General features: G+C 42.4%; 1 protein-coding gene and 1 long non-coding RNA gene across 2 annotated transcripts in view; both read right to left on the bottom strand.

The window, feature by feature from the left end:
• The window catches only part of LOC136440671 (uncharacterized), a 79,268-nt gene that overhangs the window by 1,288 nt on the left and 63,971 nt on the right, over window positions 1–14,009 (bottom strand). Inside the window, exons 34-49 of the mRNA XM_066436768.1 lie at window positions 13,149–13,703; window positions 12,761–12,914; window positions 12,166–12,385; window positions 11,384–11,576; window positions 9,386–9,504; window positions 7,416–7,561; window positions 5,404–5,759; window positions 4,947–5,126; window positions 4,283–4,825; window positions 3,805–3,964; window positions 3,314–3,530; window positions 3,020–3,198; window positions 2,311–2,642; window positions 1,871–2,050; window positions 857–1,411; window positions 462–615 (exon numbers count right to left, since the gene is read on the bottom strand). Of these exons, the coding sequence (XP_066292865.1) occupies window positions 462–615; window positions 857–1,411; window positions 1,871–2,050; window positions 2,311–2,642; window positions 3,020–3,198; window positions 3,314–3,530; window positions 3,805–3,964; window positions 4,283–4,825; window positions 4,947–5,126; window positions 5,404–5,759; window positions 7,416–7,561; window positions 9,386–9,504; window positions 11,384–11,576; window positions 12,166–12,385; window positions 12,761–12,914; window positions 13,149–13,703 (4,243 nt within the window). The remainder of the gene's footprint in view (window positions 1–461; window positions 616–856; window positions 1,412–1,870; window positions 2,051–2,310; window positions 2,643–3,019; window positions 3,199–3,313; window positions 3,531–3,804; window positions 3,965–4,282; window positions 4,826–4,946; window positions 5,127–5,403; window positions 5,760–7,415; window positions 7,562–9,385; window positions 9,505–11,383; window positions 11,577–12,165; window positions 12,386–12,760; window positions 12,915–13,148; window positions 13,704–14,009) is intronic.
• LOC136440367 (uncharacterized) lies at window positions 8,416–9,005 on the bottom strand. The gene is made up of 2 exons (XR_010756659.1): window positions 8,794–9,005; window positions 8,416–8,648 (listed from the first exon to the last, which is right to left on the bottom strand). It is a non-coding gene; the product is annotated as an uncharacterized lncRNA (long non-coding RNA).

Genomic DNA, 14,009 nt, shown 5'->3' with positions numbered 1-14,009 from the left:
GCAGGTTTTTGACGTGTTTTTAGGCGTTTTTGTCGGGCTTTCTACTTTGTCATGTTTTTTTTTTTGTCTAGCCAACCCACACGTAGTAGAAAATCCGACAAAAACGCCTAAAAACGCGTCAAAAACCTGTCGGACCCACTCCTCTGCTTGGAGAGTAGATAAAACCGTGAAAAAATGAAACCTTTACGCAAAATTTAAAGTGTTTTTAACCTTTAGTAGCACTAATAGCTGTTTGACGTCTGATTCCATATCGGTTATAGAGTAAGGCAGCAGTGAGAAGATTAAAGAGATAAATTAGAAGTAAATAACTTTTACTAGCAAAAACAAAAGAAAACAAACATTGACAAGATGCTCATGTTAAAAAAATAAAATGCGTGTTTTGACAGAATGTCAATTGCAGTATACAAAAACAATATGCACATAAGGACGCGTGAAGAATCAAGTATCTAGATGAAACTTACCAGCATGTTTATCAGCCACTAAGACGGTGGGGGCCACGAAGAGGAAGTCTCCATACAGATGAGAGAACTGGTACTGGATCGCCATTGGGTCGTCAGATTTGGGTAGGTACTCAGCCACAATGGTGTCTACCATTTTGTCCATGTTTGGATTGTCCTAAGCGTGAAGAAAAACAAGAATGCAGAAAACACCATTTCAAGTAGATGATAGGAAAAGAGTGACCTGAAAATTGGAAAGGGCCTTCATGAGTTTTTGTTTTTTTCAACATGGTGGCAAACTTCACTTATTGGTAGATGCATTATGCAGAAATGCTAAAAATACGTGCGCAATAAAACTTATAGCATTTGTATTGTGTAGCAAGCATTTGGAATTTTTAAAGATATCAATTTGTACTCACCCGATAAACCACCGATGTCGCTGTCTTCGTTAGTCTTACAAAGTCCTCTTCAGATATCCCTGCAAGAGGGTCCCCTTGGATTGCCAATGGCAGCATCACCCATCCGAACTCGTGGTTGTTGACACCAAGAAGATAATCTGCTGTGTTGACGTTTCCTGTCTGCATCAGATCCATCGGTTGAGATGTCAAGAACACCCCATCCACTACAGGAGAGAAATACATCGTGCCAGTCTTGAGTTGTAAGGACTGGAAGCTTTCCAAAAGGTCCTCTGGGGACTTCCCTTTGAGACAGGTCGCCATGGCTGCCGTGTCCTCCGTCTCGCACCCGGCCTCTTCTGCGAACTTTTTCGTCAGCGGAAGTGGCTGGGGGTTGACCGGCATTGTTGTCCAGGTACCACTCTGTGAGATGGCTCTCTGGAACAGACCTTTGCTGAGGGGTGACATGAGTTGATAGGAGATACTCACAGCACCGGCAGACTCTCCGAATAGCGTGACTCTTTCCGGATCTCCACCGAAGTTTCGGATGTTGTCCTTCACCCATTCCATGGCACGGACCTGCACATGACGAAAAGTATGCCATTGTCAACCGATGATAGAGACAAACGCAGCCATTGGACTGCATGATTATACATTGAAAAGTATAAGAGCTGTAAGTTTCAAATTGATTTCAACATTTCGATTGAGGTTAGACATCTAGGCAATTGAATACACAGGGCAACTGGATAAAATTTGGAAACGGTCACCCCTTTCAGATAGCATCTGCTGTCTTTGTCAGTGACTAAAGGGAAAACTGGAGTTACCAGGTTTTAAACTACAAGAGTCTGAATTGATATGTTAATGAGGTTAAATCGACTTTAAGATGCTTCGATAGATCGATGTCAATGTTGCGTGCTAATAAGTCAACCAGCTCGTGCTGTTTGAGTACAGGAGCTAATGTTGTCTCGCGGGGGTTGTTAGCCGGAAATTTTGAGTTGAGGGTGGGATTTCAATATCACTCTTTATATTGTTACTGACCTGATCCAGGAATCCGTAGTTTCCCGGAATGTTCTCGTCTCCCGTGCTGAGGAAACCCAGCACACCGAGACGGTAGTTGATGGAGACCACCACGACGTGTTGGTGAGCAGATAGAGCTTCGTATCCATTCATCGACCCCATTCCCATGGTGAGACCGCCTCCGTGGATCATTAAAAGGACCTGAAAATAGTCGCCAAAGGGTTGACGACATTTTTGTGCCATTTGCCTACCAAGGATATATCTTCCTCAACACTTAACAATTGCCAAACAAATGTGGACGCTGGGTGAAACAAATCTTGCTGATTAAAATTCCATTAAATAGTTGACTAGACTTGCCAAGCTGGTGTGTTACGCCTAATGGCGGTTATACCGGCTATATATATAGATACAGATAGCTAGGATATGTTGAATGTTGTATTTCCTATTCGACAAAACCTCACCGGTAAGGCGGCGTCCACTGTCGGAGTGAAGACGGAGAGTGTCAGGCAGTCCTCGCTCATGGTCATGTTCACTCCAAAGATGAAAGGGAAATCCATCGCGTTGAGGTATGTTAGATTTTGGGGACAGTAAGAACCTAATTCCACCGCCTTCCTGACCCCCTCCCACGGGAGGGCAGTCTGGGGCGGGCGGTACCGGAGTTCTCCAACAGGTGGCGCTGCGTACGGGATGGCGAGGTACGTGTAGATCGGTTTGTTTGGGAGGTCAGTGGCGTGCGAAACTGTCCCTATTACCTGTCCAGTCTCCGTTGATACAACTGGACACTCCACCTTGCCTGAGTAAAATTGTATCAATTGAAAGGAGACTATGAGCATTGAAATAAAACTGCTGGAATGGATATTCATTTTTTTCATGTCCAAAAATGATGCTTGCTGGTTCCAAATCTATTATGACAAGGTATTTTCCGTACAACTGTTAAGTACTATATGATAGCATATAATATTGCCTCACTCTATCCGTTTAAAATGTTTTTTTCTGATAGAGATCATTACAGCACAACACCTATTCAAAAAACATCATGAACATGGGTTGCCTAATCTTTGACTAGATTCCTGCTGTTGTGCTTGCCCAAGGGCTATAGAAAACGGACATGGGTACAACCCTTTACGAAAAGTTTAGGTTGGATTTAACTAACCAGCTCATCTTTTTTACCTGCGGAGGCCATATTAGGGATGACTTCGTTCCAAAGTTTGACTTTGTCCGGCTTCAGGCCGACGTCAGTGGTCGGCACCACGTCCAGCTTCATGTAGACCGGGTTGTCAGGTGTGTACTGAGGCCAGGTCGGCAGGGAGGGGCTGTCAGTGGGTCCGCCGGTGGAGTCGGACGGATCCCTGTTTAAAAGATATCACGATATGAAAATCAAGCAAACGTCAAGTTTAGAATGTCAACGTTTCTGCCATTCATATCTAGCTGTTGATTGCTATGAATGAAACGGCCATTTCTTACCCAGTTCGTGCGAAGTTTGCCCAGTAGGCGAACATAATGAGGCTGAACTCCTCGTCTTCTTTTGTGTATCTTAGAGGTTTGTTGAGTCCATTCAGGAACGGGAGTCCCCAAAGCATGAACAGGTCGTCTCCGTGGTCACATCCCACCCAGTCGGGTCTGTTCGGGTGGATGGAAGGACGGTACTGGTTCTCGTAGAGGAAGACACGAGCACCGGCATCTGTGAGGCAGGATTCAAGAACATTTCCTTCCAATGTTACTTATTGTAACAAAAAATGATTGAATTAAAAAGAGATTCTACACTGCATCAAATGTATCAAAGTGACTTGCAAAAATAACAAAAAAAAAGTTTTCTTCAGGTTATGATATAGTCATATTCATTTACAAGAATTGTGCATTAACAAAAAGATAAGCATGAAAATATATTAGATGATTGCACAGAAATGTAGTTACCTATCGCAATTCAAAAGGCTGGTATTTCAAACGCCACTTACCGACATGCTTTTCTGCAACAAGCATTGTAGGACCTAGAAACACGACATCTCCATTCATTTGTGAAAGCTGGTACAGGATAGACAGTGGGTCGTCGGGCGTAGTCGGATGCCGATACTCAGCGACGATGGTGTCCACCATGTTATCCAAGTTTGGATTGCCCTGAGCGTGATATACCAGATGTAACAAACAGCTAGTTCAAAACTGCGGCCAAACACGACAATGAACTATCAAGAAGTTGCAGGATGTCCGTCAGCCTTAATTCAATTCAAACGAGTAGTAATAAGTTTATAACGCCACCAGTCTCAGTGAGTCATCCATCTCTTTTTTGAAGAACTTTAAGAACTGTCAATCTTTTTATATCAACCAGATTGTGCAGCATGTATGTTTAAAATAGGTATGCGATATTACTCACAGTCTTTGAATTAAATTTCAAGAACACTCTTCTGAATTCAGTGGTTTAACACGTAGCGTACTCACGTAGTAATACATGGAAGTTCCAGTCCTCACTAGCTTCACAAATTCTTCTTGAGGTATGCCAACGCGAAGGTCCCCTTCAACGACATGAGACAGTGGCACCCACCCATACTCATGGTTGTTGATCCCGAGAAGATAATCTACTGTGTTGATGTCTCCATTTTCCATCAGATCCGCGGGGTCAGTCGTCAGAAACGTGCCGTCTACAACTGGCGTAAGAAGAATTTGCCCTAAGGCATCGAATGACTCCACAAGTTCCTCCGCCGACTTCTCTTTCAGACAGGTCGTTATGGTTGCCGTGTCCTCCGTCTCGCAACCGGCCTTCTCGGCAAACATTTTGGTGATTGCGAGTGGCTGAGGGTTGACGGGAAATGTTTTCCAGGTACCACTCTGTGAGATGGCTCTCTGGAACAGACCTTTACTGAGGGGTGACAGAAGATGGTAGGAGACACTAATAGCGCCTGCTGACTCTCCAAATATGGTGACTCTTTCTGGATCTCCACCGAAGTTTCGGATGTTCTCCTTCACCCATTCCATGGCACGGACCTGCAAGAATAGAACAGGAATATAGGTCTGGTCGACAAACATTAACAGTTAACGTAGTTAAGAAACTAGTACTAGTTTTGCATTCATTGAGAGCATCGTCAGTGAACTTACTGTCACTAACCTGGTCCAGGAGTCCGTAGTTTCCCGGCATGTTCTCGTCTCCCGTGCTGAGGAAACCCAGCACACCGAGACGGTAGTTGATGGAGACCACCACGACGTCTTGGTGAGCGGCAAGAGCCTCCCATCCAGGAGGTGACCCCATGCCCATTTTCAGGGCTCCCCCGTGGATCCACAGCAAGACCTGCGATGGATATCTTTGTCAGAGGTAAATCTGAAGGATCCATTTCTTTTTAATGAACGTCAAATATACTGATGAGCTTTTTGATAAAGTTAAATGCAAATGTAGAAAAATTGATAAGGTTTTATCTGGAAATGCCGATTACAAACATATGATTCAATGACATGTAGAAAAATCCCTTCTCGATTGCAGTAACGTACAGCAAACAAGCTTTGCACAATGGAAATGTTGGCGTGTTTCATATATTATCCTTTTATTAAAGAGATACTGTCAAAAATACCGGTAAAGCGGCATCCGCAGCTACGGTTGGAGTGAAGACGTTGACTGTCAGGCAGTCCTCGCTCTTGGTCATGTTCTCTCCAAACTCCATTGGAAAGTCATGATCCGCCTTGTTGAACATGGTAAGATTTTGGGGACAGTAAGAGCCGTAATCCACGGCCTCCCTGACCCCCTCCCACGGGAGGGCAGGCTGGGGCGGGCGGTACCGGAGTTCTCCAACAGGTGGCGCTGCGTACGGGATGCCCAGGAAAGCGTAGATCGGTTTGTCGGGAAGGTCGGTTGTGTGGGTGGTTGTTCCACGTACTTGTCCAGTCACCGTGGACACAACAAGACCGTCATCCTGACCGGCTGTAGCACCTAGTGGGGATAGGATTAGAACAGTTATGTGAAGCTCTGATCTCTTGGCAAAATGCTATTCAAACGTTCCGCCATGATCATGCAAATCCACGCGCTATGTATATGATGGTGTTTATCATTTACTAACAGTATGTTTATAGACAGGTACAAGCAAAAATATAAGACACTTGACACAGGTATATATAATTTGCATGATATGAATTTTACACATGACTTAATTGGTTTCTGATAATGTCCCACTTATCATAACATGTCTTGTCTCAACTTTCTCATATGATATCGGTGACACTTCAAATAAAAAGTTTCCCCCTTGATTATGCAAATTTAGGTTTACTTGTAATGTTGTTCTTTAGGGTGACGTGTCTTAACTGTCCTGAATGTTATAAATTTTGCATGATAAATTTTGCCCTGTTTACGATTATGGCAAATGTTTAAAATCTAGATAGTTCACAATGTTTTTGTTTTCTGTTCACCTGTACTGAAGTTTGTAGCAGAATGACATTGCAATTTGGTGCACATTTTACATTCTTATCGATGACGATTTTCACAACATGCCATCGCCTCTTGACTTCGCGTGATTTCGCAAATTTGTCAGCGGCAAAGGTCATTGTGTATCCAGGATGTTTGCCTAGTACGTTAACCTAGTTTTTATACCACGTTAGCTCTTTCCTGTCTCATCGATTACGCCTTTGGTAGAATACATGTAGGTATTGTTCTCATAATTTTCAATACATATCTACCGAAGAAATGACTTGAACACAAATTCTACACGGCCGTTTGACAAGTCTTCAAAAGTTTACCAGCCATACGTTACGTTCCGTACTAACACCTTAACACTTCTGCTATGCACACGTACAATGTCATGTGAAGGGTCAACGTGCTTTTAATGACCCTCTTGTGGAAAAATCGTGTGCGCGGCGTGTGTTAAATCTCCAAGCAGATATGAGCTCAGACTCAGAACGTCTTTCCAGAGCCAACGAAGTGTTAAAGGTGCACTACCAAATGTCGCAAATATATACATATGTATAACAACTTTGGGGCTGAGGCGGTTCCTTACATCTGCTGGGAGATTTAGCCAACCCCGCGCACACGAAACGTGCCCGCACGCCTTTGAAAGTACGTTGACCTCTCACATGACATTGTATGTGCATAGCAGCAAAGGTATTCTAAAGCTTTAAAGGTGCTGATACGGAATGTAACATCACCGGAAACTACATAGTAAGTTGTTGTCAACCAAGGTCATATCATGTCACATTACGTGGCCAAACAATGTACGTCTCCATTCATGAGGTAACCCTGTCCACAATACATCTTACACATAATCGATCTTACCCATGCTCGCAGTGACCCATGTCAAGGATAACCATGTTATCAGAAAGGGGCATGTTTTCATGCATTGCAAGTAGCACCATCGCCCTCCCACAATGCTAAACGTAGCATTGGCGTACGAAAAACGTAACAGACGTGGAGCCCATGTGTAGAAAAAGCCCGCTGTGTATCATTTCTAATTCTGAGCCTCAAATCAGTCCATCCCAGTCATCAGCAACATAACAGAGTTAACATATTTGAATATTGCCGCGTGGCTTGCCTATTTTTACACAGTGCTGGATATCATAGATGCCGCTACGACCCTAGCCGCACAACTCACATACTTACAAAAATTGAGAAGCAGTGTGACGATCGCAGCGAGCACCCGAAAGGCCACCATGTTCGGTACTGTGCACGACTGGCGGAGTGTCAACAGCTCACTGAACCACGGTGATTGACGTGACCTTGGGGTTGTTTCCTTGGCAACCAACGTCCTGTTGGTCATAGACAGTATTGACTCAGTGAAGTCAGCTTACAAGTGCGATTGGTTACTTATTTTTGTACTACGCATGTAGCCCATGCTGACGTTGAAAAATATTAATAGTAGACGCTGTGTGTGTAACAAGGCTTCTGTGGGGCAGCCTGACTGCAAAATGCTTTTTTGTTATTACCTTCGCCAAGAAGATTTTAAAACTTTCTGTTTTCAGATGTGTATGTGTGTGTGTGTGTGTGTGTGTGTGTGTGTGTGTGTGTGTGTGTGTGTGTGGTTGATGTTAGTAAAATAAGGAAATTATCACATTATGGGCCTTCTACCTAGCAGCTTTTGAACCGCAGGGGCAAATTCAAGAAGGGATAAATGAATTTTTACCATTTATAAATCTTTGATGAAGACCAACGTAATGGTATGTAATAAAGTTTACCATTAAACCAGCTCAGTGATCGAGATGCATCTGATGACAAACATAGCCCGGTCGGCACGATACTTTGAAGGTGGCCACTTATGACGAGAATAGCCGCTGCACATTAATACTTTGCAGTAATAGAAAACAACAGGCTATCGTAAGCTTAGAATGTTCACATTTTAGTATAGCCTAGGCTCAAATCACTACAGAAATGTATATTACTAAGTGCCAATAGTTTCTCGATTGCCAGATGTCAACCTTATCAATAAGTACAAACCTCTAAAAATAGAAGACATAGTGCCGATACATAGCTTGAGTATCAAATAATCATATAATTAATTGTAAAAGCTAGTATATGAATAAAATGTTTAATGCTTGTACTAGTATCACAAACCTAAATTGATAAATCATAACACACGATTTAAAAAAAAAGATGAGACAGAGTAGCAGCGCACATCATTTCATACTATCTTTACGGGGATTTCAAAGTTCATCTTTCTTCACAGCAGCTAGTTCAGGGATGATCTCGTTCCAAAGTTTCATTTTCTCAGACTTCAGCCCAACGTCAGTGGTCGGCACCACGTCCAGCTTCATGTAGACTGGGTTGTCAGGTGAGTACTGAGGCCAGGTCGGCAGGGAGGGTCTGTCAGTGGGTCCGCCGGTGGAGTCGGAAGGATCCCTGTAACGATCATCAGACACTAATTACCAAAATACCACGATTTGAAAAAAAGACGCCACCAAAACTTTAAATGCCACTGCCAGCTATCTATTTGTACATGTAGTTCTATATAGGCTTGCCCAGGTAGAAAGTAGCGAATTCTTACCCAGTTCGTGCGAAATTTGCCCAGTACGCCATCATAATGAGACTGAACTCCTCGTCTTCTTCACTGTAGTTTACTGGTTTGACAGGTCCTTTGAGGAACGGAAGTCCCCAGATTATAAAAAGGTCGTCAGCATGGTCACATCCCACCCAGTCGGGTCTGTTCGGGTGGATGGAAGGTCGGTAATGGTTCTCGTAGAGGAAGACACGAGCACCGATATCTTTCAAATCGAATTCAAGAACGTTAACAACATTTACAGAATGAGAAGTAGAGATTCTAAAGTTTAAGAATGTGCCTTATTCAATTGAAGAAAATAACAATGCCCATAATGAGTATAGATTATATGATATTCGAATTTACAATGTACTGAAAAGGATGACTTGAGTTGCTTTTACTGAGAACTTCTGATATTACAAAGGAAAAGGTGAGACATAATGAAACCCATTTTTCTCCTACCAGAACGTTTTATTGTATATAGAAGGTTAATTAACTTTAAGCACACAAATACAGCGTATTGCTGAAATATGAAAATCAGGTATCCAAATGTTCCTTACCAGCATGCTTTTCTGCAACAAGCATTGTAGGTGCTACAAACATGGAATCTCCTTGCATATGTGAAAACTGGTACTGAATCGCCAGCGGGTCGTCGGGCGTAGTCGGGTCCCGATACTCAGCGACGATGGTGTCCACAATTTTGTCCAGGTTTGGAATGCCCTGAGAGTGATACAAGAGTTATTAGATTATAATTTATCACTTTTCAGAGTCATGCAAGCAGCTCGTTCAAGGCTGCGTCCTAAGAAAGCAGAGAATCATCACCAAAATCCTGGATGTCTGTCAGCCTTCATCAGATTCAAATGACCAGTCACTACATAAGGGCACCTATCTTCGCAATAACGTGTGGCAAGATGTCTATAACGTCCTAGTCCCTGCTAGATATCCACCACTTTCACAAATAATTCGAACTAAAGACTAATAATCATCATTATGCAAATAATTGTACATTCACCAGATATCACTGGGCCTATATGTTTAAAATGGGTTCGGGACATAACTCACAAATTTGCGAATTATCTTGCAAAACCGCTCTTATCGAATAGCGTATTCACCTGGTAAGCCATAGTCGTTCCAGTCCTCACTATTTTGACAAATTCTTCTTGAGATATTCCAACATGAAGATCCCCTTGAACGAAATGAGACAGAGCCACCCATCCGACCTCGTGGTTATTGACTCCAAGAAGATAATCTGCCGTGTTGATTTCTCCTTTCTCCATCAGATCCATGGGGTCAGTCGTCAGAAATGTGCCATCAACTACCGGGACAAGGTATAGCATAGGCCATAAGGCATCAAACGACTCCAAAAGTTCCTCAGCTGACTTCCCCTTCAGACAGGCCGTTATGGTTGCCGTGTCCTCCATCTCGCAACCGGCCTTCTCCGCGAACATTTTCGTCAGCGGAAGTGGCTGAGGGTTGACTGGAAATGTTTTCCAGGTACCACTCTGTGAGATGGCTCTCTGGAACAGACCTTTACTGAGGGGTGACAGAAGATGGTAAGAGATACTGATACCTCCTGCCGATTATCCAAATAAGGTGACTCTTTCTGGATCCCCACCGAAGTTTCGGATGTTTTTCTTCACCCATTCCATAGCATGGACCTGTACAACAAGAAAATCGTTCTTTTTAATATGAATAAACAGCAAAATGCGCATGCATAAAGGAAACAGGTAGTAATATTTCTCATCGACAATGGCCCCAGTTTAGTCATTGCTGCGACTGACCTGGTCCAGGAATCCGTAGTTTCCCGGCATGTTCTCGTCTCCCGTGCTGAGGAAACCCAGCACACCGAGACGGTAGTTAATGAGCCAAAATATGACAAATTCTATGTAAGATCGTTGCACACACAATCTGCTAAACACAGTTAATGATACTTTAACATTTAAACTAGAATGGCCAACTTCTCTTTGGATTAAGTTTCATTGAATGACGTGATTAGCCTGTCTCAGCTCAGTGATCAGGGTGCATCCAATGACTGACACAGAACAGAATAACACATTTTGAAGGTTTTAATGACTTCGTACTATTCTGCACTAAAAGAAACTAAAACAAATTTATCCTAGAAAAAACATTCTAATCTTCAAGGTTCACATTTTAGTATTACTGAGGTTCAAATGCACTCCAGGAATGTTGATTAATAAGTAACGGTAGTCTTTTTCTTGACATACGTCAATCATAAAAACAATGTACTCTTGAGTGTTGGCTTCGGTGTAAAGTAAAAAATCACGTTCATTGTCTCAGTGTCGTATCAGGATTGGTCATACGTTAATTTCATCAAGACATAAATCTAACACAAATGAAAAAGTCTCAAACTCTCAAAATTGGCACTTGTATGAAGACGCACTGCAATTAATGTCGATACGCATATACAATCAATATGATATTATTCTGCCACTATAAAATCTAAAGTATACGAATGAAAATATTTGATGCATGTATCGAAACAAACATAAACGTTGATAAATCAAAACACATGGAATTTTACTTGAGATGAGACAGAGTAGCAGCACAAATTATTATTTTTTTCTGTGAGGGATTTTCAAAGTTCATCTTTCTTCACAGCAGCCAGTTTGGGGATGACTTCGTTCCAAAGTTTCATTTTCTTAGACTTCAGCCCAACGTCAGTGGTCGGCACCACGTCCAGCTTCATGTAGACCGGGTTGTCAGGTGTGTACTGAGGCCAGGTCGGCAGTGAGGGGCTGTCAGTGGGTCCGCCAGTGGAGTCGGATGGATCGCTGCAACAAATTTAGTGTAAAGTTGAAGTACCAACAGCTACCGAAAATGGCTTTTCTCATTTTTCTTGTTTCTTCTTATACAGAAGAAAACGTACTAAGAAAACTTATTAAGCTTAAGAAAAAACATTTTGTCCACGAGTTAAGAATTTTTTCTTAAGTTATTTTTCGTACAATATTTTTCTTAAAGTAAGATTTTTCAAGAAAGGGGATAGAAAAATTCTAATATTATCTTAAACATATCCTTGAAGTCTATGAAATTAAAAAAATAAACATAAATTTCTAGAAATTCTCGTGGGTGAAAATCTTTTTGAGAAATGGTTTAACTTAAGAGAATTAGGTAAGTATTCTTTGTTGTGCATGTGAGTATTGCCATGGAAAGAATCAGACTAATTTTTTCTTTCTTATTCATTCAGAAATATTCGTCCACGATTTAAAAAAAAAAATAGAAAAGCAAGAAAAATATTTTTGGTAGTGAAGAAACTTAATAAAATCATGATATGAAAAGTAACTGTGTCCGGGTTAAAATGCCGCTGTCTAGCATTTACGTTAAGCTGTGGGCTTGTCTTTATATGAGGTGGCAAATTCTTACCCAGTTCGTGCGAAGTTTGCCCAGTACGCCATCAGGCTCAAGCTGACATGCTCGTCAGTCTTAGAGTAGGTTATGTTTGTGGCCCCTTGGTCGTCAAAGAACGGTATTCCCATAACCATGAAAATATCGTCTCCATGGTCACATCCCACCCAGTCGGGTCGGTTCGGGTAAATGGAAGGTCGGTACTGGTTCTCATAGAGGAGGACACGAGCACCGGCGCCTATTGATAAGGGTTAAGAACAACAGTCAACATAATGAGGTACGCATATAGGACTATTTGTAATGTCTATGTACGAGTAGAAAGTAAACGGAAAATCTTCCAGTAAGATACAAATTGTAATGTAATGTAAGGTAGTTATTGCCGTTCGTGAATTAATAACACTGTCAAATAAAGAAACAAACCTTTATGCATGCTTTAAGGTGTACTTAAAGATATTTTGTTGCAGAGTAAATACATTCCCTCTTTTGGAGCATTTAAAAAATCTGATAATATGTTCATTTCAAATCAATATAATGCAATGGCATATTTTGTGCTCATCATATACACAAGATACTTTCAATAACTTGCACAATCAAGTATCCATTCAAATCTCACCGGCATGTTTATCAGCCTCCATAATTGTGGGGGCCACGAAGAGGAAGTCTCCACACAGATGAGAGAACTGGTACTGGATCGCCATTGGGTCATCGGACTCTGCTGAGTACTCAGCCACCATGGCGTCCACCATTTTGTCCATGTTTGGATTGTCCTAAGCGTGGAAAGGGAAGCAAGGATACAGAGAAAAGATTTCACTAAGCAGATAGAATAGAGAAGGAAAGACGCCTTATGAGTTCAACAAATGTTTTCCAAAATATTGGAAATCTTCTTTGGCTGTTACTCCGAAATAATACTGAAAACTGCTATGCAACAATACTTCGAGCCTTTTTTGTGTTTTTAAACGTTTGCAATTTTGCAATATAAATCAAAAGTGGTCTGTGCTCACCCGGTAAACCATTGACGCCGCGGTCTTTGTTAGTCTGACAAAATCTTCCTGGGATATCCCTACAAGAGGGTCCCCTTGGATTGCAAACGGCAGCACCAACCATCCGAACTCGTGGTTGCTGACTCCAAGAAGATAATCTGCTGTGTTGATTTCTCCTTTGTCCATCAGATCCATGGGCTGAGACGTCAGAAACGTCCCATCAACTACAGGTGAAAAATACATGGGGCCGATCTTGGGTTGTAAGGCTTGGAAGCTTTCCAAAAGGTCCTCTGGAGACTTCCCTTTCAGACAGGTCGTCATGGCTGCCGTGTCTTCCGTCTCGCACCCGGCCTCTTCTGCAAACATTTTCGTCAGCGGAAGTGGCTGGGGGTTGACCGGTATTGTTGTCCAGGTACCACTCTGTGAGATGGCTCTCTGGAACAGACCTTTGCTTAGGGGTGACAGGAGTTGATAGGAGACGCTTACGGCACCTGCTGACTCTCCAAATATGGTTACTCTTCCCGGATCTCCGCCAAAGTTTCGGATATTGTCCTTCACCCATTCCATGGCACGGACCTGTACAGAACGTAAATTATGCCATTGTCGACGTCAACCGATAATAGAGGCAGACACCACCATTGGACTGATTATACCTTTAACTGTAAAATAGCTGTAGGTTTAAACTAATGTAAATAAGGTAAAGACAATTCAGGATGATTCAAGTCGATGACAAGACATGGTTGCGTCAATTAGCACTTGTTGTTTGAGTAAATGAGCTAATGTTGTCTCGCGGGGTGGTAGGGCAACCTCGAGGTGCCGGAAAGTTCGACGCGTAGGCCCCCTTTCCTGTTGAGGGTGGGATTTCAATACTGATCTCTAATA

This window comes from Branchiostoma lanceolatum, chromosome 8 (assembly GCF_035083965.1).
Source record: "Branchiostoma lanceolatum isolate klBraLanc5 chromosome 8, klBraLanc5.hap2, whole genome shotgun sequence".
NCBI lineage: Eukaryota > Metazoa > Chordata > Leptocardii > Amphioxiformes > Branchiostomatidae > Branchiostoma > Branchiostoma lanceolatum.
The sequence above is the reverse complement of the archived record's forward strand: the minus strand, read 5'-3'. Positions and strand labels throughout refer to the sequence as shown.